This window comes from Epinephelus lanceolatus, chromosome 22 (assembly GCF_041903045.1).
Source record: "Epinephelus lanceolatus isolate andai-2023 chromosome 22, ASM4190304v1, whole genome shotgun sequence".
Taxonomy (NCBI): domain Eukaryota; kingdom Metazoa; phylum Chordata; class Actinopteri; order Perciformes; family Serranidae; genus Epinephelus; species Epinephelus lanceolatus.
In genome coordinates this window covers 28,481,337-28,504,610 of record NC_135755.1, presented here as the reverse complement: position 1 = coordinate 28,504,610, position 23,274 = coordinate 28,481,337, and the positions used below count along the sequence as shown (strand labels likewise).

The 23,274-nt window shown below is 44.4% G+C and overlaps 1 protein-coding gene across 1 annotated transcript in view; it reads left to right on the top strand.

The window, feature by feature from the left end:
• Positions 1-2,610: 2,610 nt before the first annotated feature.
• The window catches only part of efnb3b (ephrin-B3b), a 91,139-nt gene continuing 70,475 nt past the window's right edge, over positions 2,611-23,274 (top strand). The window contains exon 1 of the mRNA XM_033609840.2: positions 2,611-4,167. Coding sequence (XP_033465731.1) covers positions 4,019-4,167 — 149 coding nt within the window. The 5' untranslated portion in view covers positions 2,611-4,018. The remainder of the gene's footprint in view (positions 4,168-23,274) is intronic.

The window sequence follows — 23,274 nt, the reverse complement described above, 5'->3', positions numbered from 1 at the left end:
TATGATCACTCATCTGCTCTGCTGAAGTACCCTTGAGCAAGACATTAAAGCCTCACCAGCTTTAGCTGAGCTGCTCTCATAGACCTGACTTTTCTATCACTTCTTTGCTCCGCCCTCCATATGCTCTCCTCTATCTCTGTCTCACTTTCATTTCCTTTCTCTCCCTGGCTGTGCAGGATCAGCAGGAGGTGTTCATGGTGTGTCGAGTTTTTCCTCCCTCTGTTGTTTTTAAGTGAAATATTTTCAGTGAAAAATACTAAAGGTGTCCTATCGTCTCGCTCTCTCTCTCTCTCTCTCTCTCTCTCTCTCTCTGTATGTCTCTGAAAGTGTGTGGTGTTGCAGATTTATATAAGGAAGCATTGCAGACAGGGCAGGGTCAATCTCGGAGCCCACCAGCTATCATCTGAGGATGATAAAGCCGCTCGGGGCAACAGCCAATATTTCAGGAGATCCGGTGTAGCAAGCGGACATCCAGGCCAAGACTTCCTCTTCTACGCACCGGTCATTTTGGCTATTCTGTATGGGCAGATGAATGTGAAAATTAAAAAACAAAACAAAAAAAACCCCCAACTAATACAAAGCAAAATTGTCATCAGGCAATAGCTGATGGGTTGTGAGATTGCATTTCAGCCAATGCGTTCTGCCTCTTCATGCCTCGGACCGTTTACCTGCTGGTCAAACTTGACTGGTTAATAATACTTGGACTACAAATGGAAACTAGAATATTTCTGATATCAAAACCTTGTCCGTTTTTCCTTCAGATTCTGCATACATAATGCAGGTATCTGTTCACAGAGATTGGGGTTGGGCGCTAAGCTGTTGCACAGGATACATGTCCTAGTTGAAAATATTTGGACGGTAAAATTACAAAGTCTGAGAGACAGTTTTACCTTATTCACATGGCAGAAATATAATGTTTTGTGCCCAATAATGTTAATAAGTTAGGTTTTTTTCCCAGAAGAAAAGGAGCCAAATGCACCTTTTACGATGCTAACAACAATGCTAACAATTTAGCAATGCAGTTCCATAAATTTTGTGGACTCATAAGTTCAGATTTTTTTTTTAAAAAAAGGTCAAAATTAGAAAAGCAGGGGCCTCAGTATCCTGACTTTTAGACTCTAGCATCAGTTAAACTCCACAAACTCTGATTCTGCATTTCCCTTCATGCAGTTGAAGCCTACTAGATGCTCGCGTCTTTCAAACCCCACACCTTAGCAAAGCGTGGTCACTGTAAATAAAGTATAAATTTCAAGCCCTTGGGGCGTTGGTGGCTTAGTGGTAGAGCAGGCGTCCCATGCACAAGGCTGTTCCCGCAGCAGCCCAGGCTCGACTCCAGCCTGTGGCCCTTTGCTGCTTGTCATTCCCTCTCTCTCTCCCCCATCACACTGAGCCCTCCTTGACATCACTATGATGTCATCAGTTTATTATTATTGGTAAAGTTTCTCTTCAGAGCAACAACATACATTATATAACTGTTTTTACAGGCTGAGTAGTGCCTAACGAATAAACTGAACTGCATGCATAAAACTGATGGAGTGCTCCTTTAAGGACATCTGACTGTGGCTCAGTTGTCATGTAGGTTTGATTTTTTTAACAGAATAATGTGTGAACGCAGTGTAACACATTTGTTCTCAAGTACAGCTCCGGAAAATAATTAGACCACAGGATGTGAGATAGATATGTAAATCTCTAACAGTGTAGGATGTGATAGTTAATTTAGTTTAATAGTAGTGGCCTGGCAGGGTACACCGTCACTCTGTCTTACAGTGCAGTCAGGTTCATGCACGGTATCTACCACATGGGGGCAGTACAGCCACAGTTTTGACATTCTGCCATTCCCCATACATGTTTGTGTGTGTGTGTGTGTGTGTGTGTGTGTCTTTAACAGTGTATAAGTGAATCAGTGTCAGTGTTCTTGGCGAGCGGGGCCTCACTGTAAACACTGGTGTGTGTGGCCCTCAGTGGGGCCTGTCACCCGGCTCGTCCTGTACCTCATCAAGCTGAACGGCCCCACTTTGAAGCGTTGCTGCTGGATGCTGGGACTCTTCCCCTGCTGTCAACGGGGAGGACGGAGAGAGAGAGAGAGAGAGAGAGAGAGGGAGAGAGTGAAGGGCCATATCCTCCCACTCAGAGAGAGGGGATTCTTTTTTGTTTAGACTGGCCTGCAGACTTATGAGGTGAATCCAGTCCACTGATCATGCATGACACCATTCTTTTGTGGTTTTTTCATATATGTGTTTAGCAATATTTTCCAAACAAATATCCAAGCTATAGCGAGACTGTGTAATTCTACTTTAAAATATTTTCATATCCCTCTAATACAGCCATAATGAGCTCATACTATACCTTGAGGCATATTTCATATCTCATAAACCTTAAATACTCCTGTAGGGATGTATAGCTTTGCAGTGACATTTGTATAATATCCTTATAAGATTCCACCAGCTGGATTTTTTCAATGCAATCCTCTCCCAGGGCCACATGTGATGCCCACGGAATGCATTGAGGGCGCTCTTGCTCTTCCATCATTGCGTTGAGCAGAGGGGGCCGCACGTTAGTGAGCGTCTATAGGGTTGGGGGGGGGGGGGGGGGGGTGGTGGTGGTGGTGGTGGTGGGGGTCTTCTTGAGCGTTTGAAAGGAGGCAGAATAGAGCGCCAGGGAGTCCAGAGGTCCGAGTCGGGGGGGCCCTGAAACTCAGAGAGGAGGAGGAGAGAGGAGGTGCTGAAAAGGGACTCGATACCGCCCCCCCGAAAAAAGCCTGGAAGAATTGCGCTCCGTCAGTGCGCCCTGCCTGCCAGTCGGAGGATGGGGATTTTTTTTCCATTCATCCACGTCCCCTTTTTCCCTCCTCCTTCTCTCAAACAAGCCAGTCGGTCTGTCAATGTGCTGCGAGCATTAGGGCAAGTCAAACCAGTGGGATTTTGAGGCAGAGAGACGGATGCGATAACGAATGAAGCGCTTTTTCCTGCGGCCGAGAAGCGAATCCGAATGATGCGCTACAGCAGATAGGCGTCAATTTCCAACCGGGACTGATGCTCACAAGTCGCATCTTATTTTTTTAATCACTTCACAAGTTTCGCGTTGGTCTTTGTGCGACATTATGAGAGTGGGGATGCTTTTCTAGCTCTTTGGTTTGTTTCTCTCAGTTTTCTTGTGTTGCAGCCTGCATTGATTCTTTCACTTATCACCCATTTGGATTTTTTTTTTTGGTCTTCATTTTTAATTTTTCAACGAATCCGTTGCTGAAGGATTTGCGGATTTACAGCCCGTGTTGAACCTGTGTGTTTTTCCAAAGAGGAGAATAAGGATTGCAATGCGCACTGACTAAGCCCACCGAGCATCAACATGTCTTTATGAGGATGGAGCTGTGGACACGAGTGACATCTTTTCGGTTTTAAACGCTTTGCCTTCACAGTTTTTTTTTTTTTTGGTGTGATCTCGACTATTTCCTTCCAACAGACTGACAATATTTCTTTTCAGCGTAGCCTGACATGTTGGAAGGTAGATCTTCTTTCGAGAAAACAAGGTAATGGGAGAGAAATCACACAGAGTCGGCACAGAGAACAAGGGAACATTGTTCGGGAAAAGACAATTAGGGCGCACCGAAATGCAACAGAAATAGCTCCTGGGTGGCGATAAATTTCAGAAAATACGATTCAGTGGAGTTATATTCGAGCAGAGGAGCACTGCTTTGGAAAAAGGAGGACTAATGACAAATTAATGGGAAAGTCATGGGATTGGCACTGAAATAGTACGACCGTGGACGCGCAGAAAAAAACGTCGTTTTTGGAGATCCAGACGCACGGATTGAGCAAGTTTCTTACGAGTGTGCTTTTGGTTTGATCCCGTGCAATTTGATGAATTGTGGATCCATGAGGTTGTAAACACCGGGCTTTCACTCCACACTTTGACTGCCTCTACCTATAGCCTGCTCGGCTGTAGTCGCACATCCATTGTTTTGAGTAATCTCCTCGCCACAGCATTGAAAACAGCATAAAATATCGCCCATTTCTGTTAAATGGGGCTACATATGCTGGGTGTCAGGGTTGAAATGGCGTGTCGTGGAAGTGGAAATGGATTTTGGATCCTGCTGATATTCATACTGGATTTACTGGGGACGACGGCCAGCAATATGGAGCCCATCTACTGGAATTCCCTGAACGAAAGGTAAGAGCACTTCTCACATTTTTACTGGTCGCTTAATTGCATGTTTGAACTGGAAGTTTTGCAGCCAACGAAAGAGGAAAAACACGGATGGAATAATTACTTTAATTGCATGTTGGAAGTGTGACATGCAACTTCTGCAGAAAAGAAGGGATTTAGACAACATTTAAAGAATGCAAGCAACTCTAAGTGCACTCTTGTAGTAATGCAACATGACATAGGCCTACCAAACACCATAAAGTTCCATCAGGCTATTTTGCTCTTAATCCCAAAATAACATCATTCCATCACTATAGTTTGCAGTCTAACAGAGGTTCACAGAGTAATTAGATAAATGTATACACCTTGAGCAGAGGCAGGGTGCTCTGTGTCACAGCTGCCCTGAATTTGTCACCCTCACGTTGATTGTTGTGGATAATCCAGCTGTAGTTCTTCTTGTTGGTAAAGTCCCTGTAAGCTGCAGGGTGAACAGACAGAAGCAGTGTGTCAGATAATAAAGACGTGGTGTGTGATGCTCTAATTGCTGTTGCCGGATGACCTTGATTAAAGTCTAGGCCCCGGCCCGCAGGCCTCTCGAACACCCCGTCTGCCCACTCGGCCACGCTCATTTGCATTTTTCCTCTTTTCCTCTGGAGAAGGTGTCAGGCATTAGCTGAGGAAATGTCATTTTAAACACCTCTCGGCCGTCGGGCCTTAACGACCGACACCACTTTTCTCACACCTCTGCCAATTTCCCAGTGTCTGAATAGACGCCCGGTGGCGGTGAGGAAGAGGAGGGGGGGCTGAGGAATAACAAGGCGGCTTGTATAGAGGTGAAGGGGGGATTCTTTAGTGACACCAGACTTCAACTTTGCAAAACCTGACGTCATTTGTGGACACAAATTGGATCCATGATATTTCATATGCAGGAGCATAGCATCAAATTCTAGGCTCTATGCATAGGCAGTGTCTGTGGCCCCCCCATCTTCCAATCTCTGTCTCTCCTACCTTTTTCAATGTACAGATTTTTTTAAACAAAAAATCTTTCTTTTCTTTTGTGGACCCTGGTTTTCCTTACTCGGGGAAAGACATGATAGTGTACATTGGTGCTCTAGCGTTGCTAGCACTCTCTCAGCTCTTGCTGTGGCAGACTAAACCATTTTGTGTCTTTAAAGGGTGAGAGGAGCCTTAGAGAGCTCCCACTATTTCTTATACAAAGTTCAGCCTTTTAATTGATGTATTCAGTGAGTTTCAGGGTTTCAGACCCCCATGTCCCCCCACTCGGACGCCCCTGTTTTTATGTTTCATCTTAATAAATACTGTACAAAGGCCATCAAACTATCAGCGTCAAAGGAACACTGGCCCTGCGTGGCTCCCACTTCTTGAACCTTTGCCTCAATGACTCACTTTATACTGCAAAGAACTACGAAAGCACATTTCGACCCTCTGCTGTAGGCAGCCCTGCCATCTCCAGCTCACACCCATGCAACTGGCTTTTTAAGAGTCTAACAGGTTTTTAATGTGCTGTAGGCTATGGCCTGCCCGGTTTCTCCCTTCTCCACAGATGTGACTGTGCGTGGGCCCCCGCTGTGGAGCCAGGCATGAAGCCCTTAATGAGGGCTTTTTGTCAGCAGTGGGTGGATTCACCCAACAGGGAGTAGAGTTGGACACGGGAGGGTAATTTTCACTGAGAAGCTAACAGCTCGGGCTTTTGAGGCCTTACAGGTGATTCCACGCTATTGTCTCCTAATGGAGTTTAGTGTTAGGTGGGTGTTGGGGCTTAAAGAACGGGGCCTGGCTGGCAATTAGAGGGGTGGAGGCTTTGACGCCAGACTCCATAGTCATTTCCACAGATTTGCTCACTCATATATTCAAAATACAAAGCCTATTGTATACTACGAAGCTTATTCATGAAGCTTACTATTCATAGTTAATCAGCTTAGTCATTCCTCCAGTTTATTTTCTTGGCTCTTTTTACACACTTCTATGTACTTGTTTCTCCTCTCCTCGGTCTCTACATGACAAGAGCACTACTTTAGTTTCAGCTGCCTTCGGGCAAAATAGGTTTTGGCCCTGGGCTAAAAAATATGTTAAGAGCCCATGCTTGTCCAAATTGTGTGCATCTTCCAAGGTCCAGAAGTCCTGAGCCCACACACGTCTGGTTTGTACTTCTGAAATGAGGCGAAAAGTAAGCAGAAGCAGTAGTCTGTATCAATCAGGCGCAGGAGCACATGTATGGTTCACATCTCGTCTGTGTAGCAAATGGACTGTCACATTGTTAACCCCGAGACCTCCACTGGATGTTCTGCTTTGAAGTTTAGACCGTCCACCTGCAGCTGCCCTCCACCTCTCCTCCCATCTTTCTTTCCGCCTCTGTGAGCAATCTCTGGCTCCTTCTCTTCCTTCTCTCCTACACCCTCTTTCTCATATTTTTCTCCCTCTCGTGACGCCTCTATATCAACGGCCTCCTTCTCTCCCAGCTTCCTCCCATCCTTCTCTTCCCCCTTTTCCCTCCTGTCACTTCCCGTCTGTCTCTATCTCTACCTCACTCCCCCACACCCCCTCCTCCAGTGCAGTGACCAGACGTAGCAAATTGGAAACATGTGTCACATCCAGCCACTAATTATAGCGCTACAGCAGCCACTGACGCACCCATAGATGTGTTAGGAGTGACAGAGGTGAAGAGGGAAAAGGAGGCACCCGTGGGTGTATTGGAGGATACACACACCTCTCTACCTGATTAATTTCTGGAATACAACATAAATAAAACTGACGTAAGTTACAGAAAAATATAGTATCAAAAATGCTTACGGCCATCAAGTGCTGCATCCACCCTTTTATTGACTGCTCCATCAGTTGAAATTGCTCCGGCCCGGCGGAAAGCAAAGAGACAGAGGTGTGCAGGGAGGAATATAAACCGAGGCAGGTGCCAGGAGGTGAATGAGAAACAGAAGGAGCGATGGAGGGAGCAGAGGGGGGTAGAGACAGTCCTAACCCTAAGTAAATCAATACCAGTTAAGTCTCAAGTGCCAATACAGGTTCTGCTTGAGGAAGAGAGAACTGAACCAGAACGATCACCTTGGGGAAGAGTCCCCCCTCCCTCCACCACCACCACCACCCCCTCCAGACATACATTATCCTTATCTCAGCATCTCCTATTATCGGCCTTACACGGGCGCCCTAATGAAAGATCGAATCTTACATTACTGCTCAGGAGTTTAGGGGGGGTGGTTGAGGTTGAGGTGGAGTGGATCCTGGCATGGCAGGTGACCACACATGGATCAAAGACTGTAGGTCACACCGGTGGACACACACACACACACAGAAAATGACTTCAAGTAATGTTGGCTTTGGTCATTCCTCTGATCACAGCATATGGAGTTTTGTAGCTCTTGGCCCTTTTGCAAGTTTGATTTCAGCGTCTGTACTGAAGGCCAAAACCTCTCATTCACCCCTCCCTCCGCTCACGGTCTTTCTCTCTTCCCCCCTCTCCTCTCTTTCCATACTTTCGTAAACGGCTGTAGATTATTGTAAACGGCTGCCGAGGGTGGGCGTCTCCTCTCTCTGCGCTCGCGGTGACTTGTAATACAACTATTCCCCCTAAGATCCACATTAAAATTTAATCCCCCCCTTCCCGTTTCTCAATAATTCATTAATCGCCGGCTAATTGGCGCCGGATAAAAGACTAGCTAACTGGGCTAAGTGTTTCAACTACAAAAAACCAGAGAAAAGACTCCAAAAAAAAAAGAAAATCACTGGAAATGTTCTTGGCGAGGGCATTCTGGGACTGAGCGCGGAGAGTGGAATAAGTGTTAGTAGGTCAAACGGGGTGTCATATCAAAGGAGCAGCATTCCACTCGTTTATTGATTGTTTGTATGTTTGAAACTCCACGCCCGGTTTCACCCTTCGTAAAAAAAATCCACCCGTAGGTTTCCCCTTCATGAATAATGCATGCATGCAACGAGGCTTTTCTGGGCTGTGTGGATAAGTAAGCAGGAGCCTGGTAAGCCTACACGCATCCTTAGGCTAAATGATTAGAGAATATCCACTGGGTAGTGTTTTCTTTTTTTTTTTTTTTTTTTTTTTGTTTAAGGAGCGTTTTTTTTTTTTCTTCTCTTTTTTTTGTTTAAGGAGTGAGGGAGTGTAAAAACAAGAGAAAGGAATGTCGTGGAGAGAAGAAGAGAAGGAAAGAATACGAACCATATTGCTGGAGCTGCCTGTTAAAGCAAGCCCCCCTTTTCTCCCTCACTCCCTTTCTCTTCCTACTTCCCTCTCCCTTGGTGAAAAAGAGGAGTGTGTGTAAGTTTACGAGCTGAGAGCAACAGGAGCTGTGAAAAGAGGTTTCAGCTGATGTGGCAGAATGGAAAGGCCAAGGGAAGGAGAAGGAGAAGGCGGCCAAATCTGGCCAGAGGCTGGAACCTTTTTTTTCTTTTTCGTTCTTTCTCTGGGCGTTGCAGGCGGGCAGATGGGCAGATGGACACAGGTATGCAGTCGGACTGTGAAAATACAGACGAGAAGAGACAGATCTCTTGGGCCACATGTTCTCAACAGATGCCTTCACACACACACATAAAAGAGATGCAGGGGGCTCGACCTCCCCTCCCATCTATGTCAGACACATGTGTAACAAGTGTGTGGTCCTAATTTATCTCCTTTGTCGCATGTGCAAGTGTGCATTAAACCAAGGGCATAGGTTTTGTTTCAACACTGGGCCGACACGTATAAAACGGGGAGTTTGGGCGTCCTCCACTTTAAGGTTTAGAGCCTAAATCTTCAATAGGGGGTTCCTGACCCCTAGGAGCTCCTCAGAGTTACTGCAGAGGGGCCGCCAAACTTTTGTTTGATAATCTAAGTTTAATTTTTTTCCCCTTAAAACTAAAATGTCTATGAAAATACACATTAACATGAATTCAACATACAAGCAAAGATAAATTGGCCTGTTCATAAATTTAATTTGCAGTACACAACTTTATTGATAGGCTAACTGTTACCCATGAATTGTTGTGCAAGCATGTTAGCTAGCTAACGCTAAATCCACGCCCCAGGGACGCTGCTCAGCCTTGCAGCCAATTTTTCCCAGTGGCCACTTGCAGTATTGCAGCAAAAAAATTCCCTGCGACCCAAAAAGCTTTTTCCCCATAGACCATATAAATAAAAGAGATGTCTGTAACACTGTTGACAGAACACCTCATAGGTCAGTTGTGATTTTTTTCTATTTTTCTATTATGATTTTTTTTGTCCATGGAGGGTTTATATTTGTAAAACTTTCCTGGAGCAGAGAGTCTATGAGCTGAGCAGGAATTTGCAGGTGGGGCCAGCTGGAGAAACACTAGTGCGTATATTCAGTGGGCCGTGTAAGCAACCCCGGTAGCTAGAACTGTTTTGGCTGTATGTGCCAGGTGAGCAACTCCATTGGAATGAATAGGTGCCATTTTGGCATCCGGTATCTAGGTATTATTATAAATGTATGGTGAAATTACTGTGCAGCACCTGTCCATAATGGTGAGGTGAGCTAGTTAGCTAACAATAATGTACTACTGAAACATACTGGCCAATCAGCTGTATTATTATTCCAAGTGTACGGACTTTTCAATGAGCCACAATGGATTGTTTTGTAACTTTTTGAGCAAGAGTCTCTGACACACCGTCCACCTCAGAAACCACCAGTGAAAGTGCAGTGGGTGAGAATAACACACCTTTCCATGCTACAACCTCTGCTGACTTAACAGCTACAGGCAAGTAAAAATGAAAGAAGGCCAAAAAATATTCAGTGAATTATCTCAAGTTCTCAAGTGCACCTCAATTTTATACAATATATGTAGCAGGGAGTCCCTGCTCCATTTCTCTAGGGTCCTTGGCCTGAAATATGCGGAAGACCCTGGTTTAGAGCATCAAACACTTACTATTTCGGCATTCTGAGGAGTTTTTATGCACCAGCTTGTGCCTCTGTGTAAATGTCTTCAGTTTTGTCAAAATAAAAGTCCTCTGCTACTGTCAGGGGTTTATTGGGGAGGACAAATGTGTCCCCTAAAATCTACACCTATGCATTAAACACACAATGAGACAGTGAACACAGGAGGGCAGATGTGCGTAAACACACATACACACACGGGAGAGGTGAGGGAAATTGGCAGGCGTCACGGACTGTTGTTCCACTCGGAATTCATTCATTATTTTATCACTCGATTATAAGTTTATTTGGCAGGGGCAGTGCACATTCATCAACATCATAACAGCTATAAAGCGGTGTTGTAAATATGCTGGGGTTAGCTAAAGAACTAATTTACTTCCCCAGTCCCCGGGGCTTTAGAAGTGACTTTGGGATTTTGGTAATTGTTAAAAGTGCTGATGATTAGGATGAAGGAGATTAAAAGCGTGTGGCTGGCTGAGCCAGTTCAGAATGTTGGAACACATGCAGAAACAAGCAACTTTCTCCCCCAGAAACATACTGCACGCACACAAACACATTCACAATGGTAGTAAGGGTAACAGTAATCCAAGCCCTATAGGTCTGAGGGGGTCACATGTGTCCCGACATCACTGGGCAGATTGCCCTGGGTGGCTGAACCCAGAGCCCCTTAGCAAAGCCAGACAGCACACACACACACACACACACACACACACACACACACACACACACACATTGGCCTCTCATTAGCCTGCTTCACAGCACACCCTGCCTAAGAAGGATCATCCAATCCTCCTGGCAGCATTTGGACTAGGCCAGGTCAATCCTCCTCCCCCGGGTGACACAGAGAAGCGCACTGGTGGGATGAGAAGCCAGTACGAAAGTGTGCGTGGACTTTATAGGCCACACGGGTGTGCAACGTAGAGGCAACCTCTGTCACACTGCTCATCACCTTCCCCGTCCTTCCTTTTACTCACGTTCCAGCCTCTTAGCTCTTCCCCTCAGCCCTTTTCTTCTTCTTCTGCCATCCCTCCATCCTCCCCTCCTTGCTCTTCAGTTTTGTTTAGGCTCAGTATCACGAGGCTTCCAGCTCTGCAGCTGCTGTGCACATCTCCACAACATTGGGCTGGGTTCGAATTGCAGCAGCTACTGTGGCTTCGGCATCATTCCAGATAAACAGGATAGCAGCGGGAGGGAGTTGATGCTTGTGTGTGTGTGTGTGGATTCTGGTTAGTGACAGAGGATGTGCTGGTATGTGTGTGTTTGTGCCATGAATACTAAATTGTGTGTTAGGATCTCCAAGCTCTAAGCCGTTCTGATGTATGCCATGTACACTCGCACGGTAACAAGTCTTTTGTTTTTTTCAGTCTGTAATTGAGTCGTAAAGTCTTATTTTCTGGCCAAAGTCTGCCATTGTTATAGATTTTTCCAGCCTGTTTCCAATAAAACTCACATTGTTTCACATATTTTCTACAATCAAGTAGAAAATTTCTCAATTCCAGTGCAGCAACCTGCATTATCCTCAAGATACAGACACTCAATTCTGGGAAATACTTGAAAAACATAACCTGACTAAATCGGAAATTAGTCTGGGACCTTGAAGAGTTTTCGAGTCATTTTCAAATTCAAAGGGGCGTTATCGGTGGGTTACAACATGTGATGTGTTGCTGAGTGACCAGGCCCCAATGGTGTAGATGGCCAATCCACCACACATTAAGGCAGAACTTAGCACAAAGCATGGGGAAAAAAGTTTGAGTCTGAGTTTATACATCAAGCTTTGGATAAATACTTTCAGAAGTACAAAAAGCACATCTTTCTTCTCAGTAAAAGCTTAAAAGGTCCAGTGTGTTCAATTTTGGGTATATATTGGCAGAAATGGAATATGATAGGATAAGTATACAGAAGCAGAGAATGGGCCAAACGCTGACTAGACTGGACCATTCTCATTTTCACATCAGCCACCTTAGTTAGAACTCCCTCCGCAATGAGCCGTGTTGGAAAACAACAAATTTTATATGTGAAGCTGCTTTATTCAGTTTCTTTTTACCGGTTTAACCTACCCGGCCTACTTGTTTTAGAGTAGAAGAGACCTCTGCAAATAATTCAGTTCCTGGTAAAACTCATCAGCAGGTGCTAGTCTAATGGCCCGGCTCGGACATGCCAAACAACGTCGGAGAAACACTGATTTGTGATGTGACACCGCTTAATTCTGTGTTTTTTACCGGTTTAAATCAGTCAATTTGTTTTGGAGGGGAGGAGACCTCTGCAGATAATTCGGTTCCAGGTAAAAACTTTCTGAACGCGGAATACTAAAGGAATTTTCAGCTGGTTGAAATCCACAATTCTCACTGCAAGATGCCACTAAATTTCCCTGAATGTTGCACACTGCTCTTTTAGTTCAGTTGATTGTTTTTCTTTTAACGAATACCGACACGATCGCAGCTTCAACAGAAAGTTCTGCATCAGCTGCAGCCATTGTGGTTGTTTACAAAAAAAAAAAACCCTTAACAGCCTTTCTCCTTACGGTCTTATCTCAAACACACCCATATTAGATAAACGGTTGTGATTGGCCCGGCACGTCTCAGGCCACTGAAAATCTGACAAAAGCAGAGGGGGACCAGATGCATCAGCCAGAGCAAATAAAACATGAGCTCACAGATTCGTCTGGTTCCCAGGCAGTGATTTCCAATCAGTGTTTTGGCAGATTTTTTCACTTCTTTGAAGAAAATAAGGATTTTAAAACTTTTTAAGACCAAAATGACTTGATTAAATGGAGATTTTGTTTGCACTGTGTGTTAAGTCTCTTCATACCTGTTCTCCCTTATGCAACATCAAGGTGTGGTCCTCTTTTGCATAGCTCTACACACTGTTATGCAGAACTTGTAAAATGCATTCCAGTTTCAGCCTTTGCGTCCTCATCACTTTCATCCACACTGAAACGCCATCACTCTCCTTTCGCCGTCTGCCAGTGGACGTCAATGCAGCGCTTTGATTGGACGCCGGCCCGAAATGGTTTTGTAACTGAATGTTAAAGAGAGGGAGAGAGAGTGTGTCTACACAAGAGAGACAAATGAGCGGGTTTGCTGTCGGACAGCTGTGCCTTGTCACAGCTGAAGTTTTTGGCAAACATCTTCGACTGATATGAGCGAGAGGGCAGAAATAGAAGAAGTGGGTGTTGTCAGGGTGAGATCAGGAGAAGATAGAGGAGAGAAGGGAACAAAAAGCATGGAGGAGACAGTGAGGGAAGGCGAGTTAAGAGAGAGATGGATGGTTTGACAGTGGTACTGGCTGATGTGACACAGCCCAGACAGGGAGAGTGACTGATGATCCATAGGTCACCACCATGACTAGCTGCTTCCTGCTCACATACAACTGGGCCGGCCCCTCATTCCTCATTACTGACACGTCCCATAATATTTATTCCTGTGAAGTCCAGCATGAAACCTGGTAAGCTTTAGAGGAATTCATTGACTTTTTAGGCGGAATGAGCTCTTTGATAAACTTAGCGTGGAGCGATTAAGAGACTGGCAGCTGTTTTCTCCCTTCTCTGTATTTACCACAGTTCATACGATAAGATTAGATGCTGCAAACACACACACTGTGCTTAAACTTCACACACAGTACGCAGGACTAACAGAGGCAGAAATGATGCCAAATGCCTTGTAGCTGAACAATGTGTTGATAGACTTAATTTGCCAAAAGCTAAATCAATTCCTTTAAAAGAAAGCTCCACTGTTCCACTGTATAATCGATATTTGAAGTTCATTGCACTCCAGGATGAAGTGTTGTAATTTACATTTATTGGTGAACCCACCTTTCATTTCATAAAAGAGAATGTTTGGATGTTTGTAAGGGAAAGAAAGATGATAATACATTGAATACAAGACACCAAGTATTTCTTAGACAGTCTTTCATTCCGGTCTATTGAGGCTACAGTCAAACGGTGTCTCTGGCTCCTCTTTGATGGATTTCATCCCATGCGATTGTTGGTGAGTCTCGGAGTCCTCGCTCTTTGATTCTGCAAAACACACTCCAAAACCTGACGTTTGCCGGGATGCTCTCCTTTCATTGTGCTCCATTGTAGCTGAGGTGGAACACGAACTCACAAAGTCATGTCGGGGAATAAGAAAAATACACTGACGTGCAACGAAATGGACCTAGAAATGTGAGGCACATGAGCCGGTGGCTGCTTTTGTAAGTGGTTACAGGTGGCTTTTTTTCCCTTTTAAATATCTCATTTTATATTTTTGGCATAAGAAGCTGTTATCCGGAGATTTGCAGAAACACACACAGCCACAAAAGTAAGCATACATGAATCACCCTGCCTGCAAGGAGCCTAGTAACAAAGCAGAGCAACTCTTCACTGCTCAACTACAAAACAAAACATGGCTTTTATTTGTGCGGGGGGTGCTTGGAGGGGGTGTGGATCCTCTGGCTGTTGCAGTAGATGTTTGGTCTCTTGTGTGGGAGATGTGGAGACCTGTTACTCCAAAAGCATCTTAGCTTTAAGATAATCTTTACCCATTGACTTACAATGGGTCAGAGATGATCCTCATGCTAAGAGGCTTTGGTTGGGAACCTCGTCCTGCTCTGCCCCTGCTGCTATAACGACCAATCATCCGGAAACTTGGCTCACTGATAAACAAACTCATTTATTACCCCATGTGAGCACAGGCCTACTTCTCTGCCACAGATCTTTTGTAATATTCTCCATCACTAACGCCCAGCACCTTGATTATTTTTCCAGGCTTCACACTTTCTTCTCCACGGATGCTTTTGTGTGTTCGTGTGTGTGTGTGTGTGTGTGCGTGCGTGCGTGTGAACATATGCATAGTTCTAATTAGGAGGTAAAAGACCGTACAGTGAGCGTGGTCCATCTGGCTTTGGCATTAGCCCATCGTTGTTTCAGTCTATGGGGAAACTGACCTTGGCTAGCTGCGCAGGGAAAAAAAAAATCATGCTCCATTTCCTGGGTTCTGCGTTGAATATGATTTAAGTAGGATTGACATTAAAAATGCAGGATTAAGATGGAAACATAAGATTAGGATGAGTTCAGTTTTGGATGCAGGAGGTTTGGGCTTCATGTGGGGTAACTTAGCTGTCACTGAAAGTTGTCAGTTGTTGTATCTCAGTGTGTGGAGATCGCATACTGAGATGGGAGGTAACACATGCCAAGTGTCTCTCTTTAAATTGCTTTTTCCATTTTAAAAAAAACTTCTCGCTTGTGGCTGAGCGCAGGCAACCTTTGTCCCGAGGTTTTCTGCTGGTATGTTGCTCTGATGTTGATGAAAGAACAGAAACTGTGAAAGCAACAACACATATTTCAGTCACGTTACCCTTACAGTATAATAATCACCCAAAGGAACAGTTAACGTTCCTCACGTGGCATTGATTAATACCCTAAAAACACATCTCTGTTCATCAGAATTACACATTAAGAGGTTTATTTCCATGAAATAATCCCTTTATGCCTTAAAATGACTGAGATGCAACTCCACACTGTTGCCTCATTTAGTATGCATGGAACCACAAGCATGTAAATTAGCTCCCGCCTCTATCTCTCAGCTGCTCGCCTGCTTCTTGAGCATACCTGCTCACCTTCGACTCAGCTCATCGCTCTCACATCAGAAATGTAACAGTAACAGCTAACCTGAGCCTTCAGCTTGACTACGTTATTAAACAGCTAATAATGTGTTACTAATGGCAGAGAAACCTTGTTCTCGACTGCAGATGTGCGTTTCCTAGAATAGTGAAGGCATGACTTGCCCTACTTTGCCTTACTCTGCCTCTGATAAGCCTACTCTCACATTTGTACCCTAACTCTAATCAATCTTGCTACTCTTGACTAAGCCTACCCAATCCAACCAATGAAGGCAACAAGTACTAGCCAGTCAGAGAGAGAGTAGATCAGGTCATGCCATCGCTATCCTAGGAATGCAAATTTGCTTCCCGCCAGCTCTCACAAGTTGAAGTAAAAGTGAAGTTAGCTTGCAAAATACCAATATGCAGCTACACCAAGCTTCTCATCTGATACACATTGTTTCGTCTTACCGGCATGATAATGATATTGAAAGCCCCACCCTGCAAGTTGGTGAGATTGGTTCCTTAGGTATGTGGCGTTGGAAACCCTGGCTGCCTGAATCCGTGGTTTTGACGGTGCCATTGGTACACTACACTTTGGGTTAAGTAAGGAGCTAGAACCTCGAATTAATTATCTTAGCTTAGCATAAAGACTGGAAGCAGCGGTTAACAGTTAGTTGTTTGTTTGAGTCTTTATGGTATGCTTGGCTAAGCTAATCACCACCTAGCTAGAACACCAAATATCAGTCAAGCCATTAATTAGTAGATCAACAGAAAATTATCTGATAACTACTTTGATCACTGAATAATTGTTTTCGTCATTTTTTTTAAGCAAAAAATGTGAAACGTTTGCTGGTTCCATGCTTCTTAAATGTGAGAATTTGTAACTTAGCTTTGGATTTTTGGACACTGGATCTGATAAAAAAAAAACATTTGAAGACGTCATTTTGGGCTCTGGGAAATTACACAGGGCATGTTTTCTTATTTCTGACATTTTACTGGCGAAACAATTAATTGACAAAATAATGGGCGATGAAAAGGATAATGAAAATGTTTGTTAGATGCAGCCCGACATCTGATTCTAGTTACATATGCTTAGATAGTTAATGTCATGTCAGTCTGACTTTGACATCAGCTGGATTTCATCTCTCTCTTTGGACTGTAAATATCCAGCCTCTGGGTTTATGAACCTCTTTCAGACCTGCATTGGATAAACTCAAAAATGCGTAGTTGTCAAACTAAAACAAGGCTGTTTCACCCACTTCCTGAAAAGCGGACATAAAAGTATTTCAACCTGAAGCGATGATTTAAGGCCGAGCATGAAAGTAAACTAGCTGACTGCCTCCAAATGGTCATTTTTTTCCCGCTTGCAGTATATGCAGTGCTGCGCAGTGCTTTGTTGTCTAGGACAAGTAACTCTAACAAGATCCATCTTGTATAGAAAGAGCGGTGAAGTGGATTGTTGTTGCCCCGTCCACATGCCATCATCTGATACCCCAGCACTGGTTAGAATACACGACTCAGAGCGCGCTTCAAGTGACGGAGCTGCTTTTTAGCGGTTTTACCCTCCTTTGCTCTCATTCTCTGTCTCTCTCTCTCTCTCTCTCTCTCTCCTCCCTTTTGTCCTCATGTCTTGCAGTCAGAGTTAACACACACCAGCATTCACTGGCACACACACAGCCAGGCACGCATGCACACAGTGGAGGGCTTGTATACACACACATACTCATGCATGCACAGATGAAAAATGTTATTGCTCTCAGTGCTGGAAAAAGTCCAAGTGGAGGGGTTGAGTTTCTTCGGAGATACACGCCACCCCCTCTTCCTTCCCTCTCCGTCAGTAGCATATCCCTTCCTTCCACTCCTCCTTCCCTACACTCTCACTCTCCCTCCTTCACTTTATCCTCCTCCCTCTGCTCCCCGTGAACAAAAGAGCCCCCCCCCCCCCTTGCCTATGGGCTTCCACTGAAAGCCCTCACACACACTCGGCTCTCGGGCTTCGCACTCTCCCACACGCACTCTTACCCCTCTCGTCGTCTGTAAAACCAGTCCACTTCTCCGCACTAATCCCCCCTTCATTTCTTTTGTCTTTTCTTTCACTTTCTCTCTTGTTGCCCGCCTCACCACTAGTGTATGTTTCCATCTCTACATATCCAAGCCGTTATCATGTTACAGCTAGTTGGCAGACAGTAAAATGTATTCCCTCTTTTTTTTTTTTTTTTTTTTTTTTAAAAAGAAATGCCTTAATCTTTTCCTCCTCTTTTTTCCCCCAGTCTGGTCCTTTTTGTCTCTCTTCTTCTTGGTGGGTGGTTTTTGATGTGTAGTCTCTGTTTCTCCTCAATTCGCTCATCACTGTCCAGCGGTAAATAGGTCCTCTGTAGCGAAGACAGGATGAATAATCATGATTGCCTATCACTGCGGTGTCAAAGTAATTTGGGAGCAACTGTGAGCCAGAGCTCAGCCTGCAACCACACACACACACACACACACACACACACACACATACACACATACATCCATGAGCAGATGTACCACTCCCTCAAAATTCTCTGGAAATCAGGAAGCCATTCCCTCATTAGCTACCCCGTCCTCTAACCTCCCTTCCAAAAATCTTTCTCTCTTTCTTATTCTTTATCTCTCTCCTTTGGAGTGCAGCTGTATTGCAGGTCCCCAGTCACAGGAGGGGGGTAGAAAAAAACAGATGGAGCGCCCTCCTTTCTTCCTTTCTTTCGTTCACCCTTCCTTTTCTTTTTTCCCTCTTTCTCTACTTCCCCACAAAAGAAAATCAAGCCAGAAGAATGCTGGTGCTCGGGGGGGGTGGGGGGGGTGGACAAAAGCCTTCCTTTTCGACAGTCTCTCTCTTGTGTTCTTTGGTTTTCCAGTTGATGGATGGGTGGCACGACTGTGGGTCACTGTGGTGAACATGTGCCGTTCTGTACCTTGAATTTGTGCTATTTGCGTGCGGTGCCTATTTCTGTCACGTGGCGCCGATAACTCTCTGGCAGTACGGTCTTTTGAAAAGTACGCCCGTGTGTCCCTGCAAGCTAACACACACGCAGCTGCTGCGTTGTTTGTACTCGGTTTCCCGTTTTGTGTGTTTCAGTAAAGCCACTGGTCCCAGTTAGGCCGAGCCCATCTGGAACCTTAGTCCTGGGTGGCCGTTATATATATGTGTGTGGTGTGTGTGTACACAGCTGAGCACTGCAACACGTCCGATCTCTGAGGTGTGTATTCTGGCACTTGGTTAATCGCAAGTATTATCTGATTTCTCAAAGCCTTAACATAGCTGCTTCAGAGCAGCCAAACAATGCCGCTATCGTGCATAAGTGCTGTAATTCAGCTGTATTTTTTTACGTTATCTCCTTTTTAATCAAAACCTTTGCTTTCTCCTTATGTTTCCTCTTAAATGTAATCACTCTTGTGACGGGCGAGCTAACTCTATTATGGTGGTACTTAGCTAGAACAAAAGAATTCACTCAAGGTCTTGTTAAAGTGCTTCTGTACCCCCATGATGCCCTTGCATGCTGAATAGAGTTTTTTATGTGTGTGTGTGTGTGTGTGTGTGTGTGTGTGTGCGCGCAAGTGTGATTGTGTGGATGTCAGGCATGCGTCATGCGTGGGTGCGTGCACTTGTATACATGCCCTGCGTGGGTTTGTGTACACCCCCCCCTCGCTGCCAACCACCCCCCTCCTCCCCTGCCCTTCCATCACCGCATTAAGTATTATTTGCAAAACAACACAATCATTCGAGACAAAACACGGTTTCTGGGCGAGCATGAAAAGAGAGCGTGAAAACAACAGAAACTGGCCTGCACCACTTGACCCTATCGAGGGGAGGGGTGGAGGGTGATGAGGTGGTGATGAGGTGGCGTGGGGGGGTTGTAAGCCAGGGGAGAGATAATCCCTCCAGCCACAGCGGCCTCCGTGTGCTGGGGCTCTAACGTGGCGTGCTGGGCTGTCAATCACTCAACAAAGCTGTCTGTAAGGGGATTATGAACCCACGGACCCTCCCTCCCTCTTCCTCACCCCTGGCTTTTTCTCCTCCCATTGCCTTTTCCCCCCTCTCTTCTTCTGGCCGTTCGTTTTCCTCCCTCTTTCTCCCAGGTCACCTTTTGCATCCCCACCCCTGTTTTCCACCTTCAAACCTGCCCGTCAGTCCCCGTGTCCGCTGTCCTCTCGCAACAAAGTGCGTCTTTCCCCCAACACACATTTCGCTTCGCCGTCTGAAGCTTAGTTTATCTTCAGCTTTCCATCCGTCCTCCCTCTGTCCTCTGTAAGCCCCGTTTCTCTCTCTCCAAAGCCCGTCTCGCTCTTTCTCTATCTCCTGGTCCCACCCGTGCATTACGCCTCACCCTAGACAAGAGACAGGTGTTAGTGTGTGTGTGTGTGTGTGTGTGTGTGTGTTTAGGAGGTGACAGGTGTCCAATACTCAGACTTGAGGAAATCAGCCTCTGCGCCTACACACAAATCAAAGAACTAGAAAAAACAAGAAAAGAAAAGCACAAGTGCAAATAATGAGCTCATTCGCTTCGTTTTTTATTTTAAAGTGTTCTCGCAATCAGGGTCATTCTCCAAGAAACATTTACTGATGCATTTAATGCAGAATTACATACAAAACACCAACTTCTTCTTTTCTGCAATCCTTGATTCCCACCTGAGGCCAGTTGTTCGAAGGAAATGTTGGCATGATATGCTTCTGCAGACCATGAATGATGAACTTTTGCGCGTTTCATGCCTGTTATATCAACATTTCAAAGGTGACGTAATATATAAGCCGAGCAAGATGTCTGCCAAGGTGCAGACCACTGTTCGAGACCAACAAACAAGAATATCAGTTGTGTTTTAGCGAATTATTAGCTCCTTTTACCCTGCTTCATCAAGGCAGGAATTTCACGCCATTATTCTGCCTCACTGTTCTGTATAAAAGGTACAATCGTGGTGTGAAGGGACGGAGTTGTGTTACCTTTAATGTGCCACTGGACGTAGTAACAGTGCCGAAACAATGTCTGTATTTGGGACAGCCAGTAGGACGGGATAATGGGCGACTAGGGTGCAATATTTTGACAATGTGTAGTACCCACTGCAGGAGATTTATGAAATAGCTGTTAGCAGTTAGCAGCTAACTCAAAGAAGAAGCGCAGTGGCTGAAAATATCTGCAAATTGAAAAAACCAATGAGGTACGGGAGCTCCTTACCCTCTGATCAGAGGATAAGATTGTTATTGCCATGTTATGCTTTTATAATTGTTTATATAGCGCTGCCGACGCGTACGTTATTTGTCACATTAGAGGCCAACGCTGTTGTTTACACATCACGCCTCTTTTGCCTCCGCAATGCTGGCATGCTGTCTAGACTAAAGCAGCATGAAGCTGCCGTTGTTTGGTTGTGTGTCAAAATACAAAGGCGGCGTGAAAAAGGGAATTGGTAGCAGCCCTATAGTGCGATCTCTGTATACAAAGGGCTATTACTGTGTATCCAGTATCTTTTTAGGCACTAAACGTGTGTTTTGTTGCGACCCAATGGCAAGAATAGTGGCATGTAAAGTTAGTTGTTTTTTGCAGATGCATAACTGCTTTTCCGGGAGAGATTGTGCCCCCAAAAGTGGCAATAAAAAGCCAAAACGGGATCTTTTCCTCACCATAATTAAGTTGTTTTTGTGCCTAAACCTAACAACATGTTAACCACAGTGTTGTTAACTACTGGGGAAATGTAACATATTCGGTTTGCAGAAATGCACAAAGCCAACGTTTTTCACTGGTGATTGGGTTGCGCACCTGATTTCCAATTTCTGTGTTTTTGTGGCCTGTGCACCTTGAAAACACACATGCACCAAGCTGTCGTCTGGCTAAATGTCACCTCTTCTATAAATGTGATGAATAGCTCGCAGTCCTATCTTATCTCTCCGTCCTTAACCATGCTGTTTTTAAACCCAACCACTGCTTCCAGCGGGTCCTACAAGGTGGTGACAGAGGCCCCTCCTCCAGCAGTCACCCTCCATTAATTCCCCATTTCTCCTCGCCAACTATCTCTCCATCTATCTGTCTGTTAACTGTCTGTTTAGTTTAAACGTCTGTCAGTGCGCAGACAAGCTTCACTCTTCACCCCTTTTAACCGGTTGGCCCACCTGTGGTCCTGTTTTATCTCTCGCTGTCTCCTTTTGTTTTTAACTTCACTCTCTATTTTGCATGTAATCTCTGTTACTCTGTGTCTACTCACTGATAATCTTACCAGTTTGGCCAGTAGGTCACATTAACAGGTTAATCTGCCCCAATCCTTTGAATATTCCCGCTGCTTTAATCCAACATCCAGCAGCCAGCCGTGCATCGAAGTAATTTAACTTTCTGTTAGTAGTGAAAGAGATTTTTGGGTCAGGGTTTTTACACTCTCACATCAACTCTTAATTAAAGTTCTGTTTCATTTCAGGTTCAAGGGTTCCCACTTTTAGGTCACTGTTATTTATCTTAGTAGTTTAGTTTTAGCCTCTTATAATGTAATACTTGATAGGTATTTCTGTATGTCACAAGTCCTTTCTTTTAAAAGTTAAAGATTGTTTTTGTATTTTGGGAAAAAAAAAAACAACATTATTTAATTTAATATCTTCACGGGCAAGATTTGATTAACTTTTTTTCTACCACAATTTTAAATCTAATTTTAGTTTATCCAGCAGTGTTTTTCATGGCTAGATTTAGACTTCTTGTTAACAGTAATAACCCTGAAGGAGACTATGACGCAAGGAGACTTCAATTAGAAAAAAAAGCAACTGATGGAGAGATGCTGACATTTAACAGCCATTCATTTCACCATTAAGAAAGCTAGATTCGACAAAGAGTGAAAGTGAGGGAGATGTTAGACAACAGAGAGAGAGACTTAATGTGTGACAGGGTTGTTATCTGGCAGGCGGCTGATGGTTTTAACAGCTGCATTATCTTGTGTATCTTATATTGGATTAAGCTTCATTCTCTTACACGCGTCGCACTCTGATTGACGCTCTGATTAAAGACATCCACTGGCAGAGATGAGGGGAGGGAGGGAGTGAGATGAGAAAGAAGGGTGAGGAAAGCAGAGAGGGAAGTGAGGGGAAAAAGAGGGTTAGGAGCAGTGCCTGAACTGTGCCATTACTTATTGGGGCTACAACTAATGATTATTTTCATTGTCAATCGATCTATAGATTATTTTCTTGATTAACTGATTAATGTTTTGGTCAATTAAGTGTCAAAACAATTGTTAAAAATGTAGATCAGTGTTTCCCAAAGCCCGAAATGATGTCCACAACCCAAAGATGTCAGTTTACTGTCATAGGGGAGTAAAAAAATCACATTTAAGAAGCTGATTTCAGAGAGTTTTGACTTTTTTCTTAAAAACTAAAAGACAAAAGCACAAAAAAATGGACTAATTGATTAACAGATTAGTTGGAAGTTAATTTAACACTTGACAACTAAATGATTAGTTATTGCAGCCCTAGAAAATGTGATAACGTTGAATATCACCATAACAATATTACTAAAGATTAAACAGATATTACTCAGTGCTGCCTTTTTGCTGCTTTCAGCACAGTGCCAAAATACAAAAAAAATCTCTTCTTTAATTAAATAAATGAAGGGAAATTATTATTTCCAACATTCTTTAATTGAACAAATTGAAC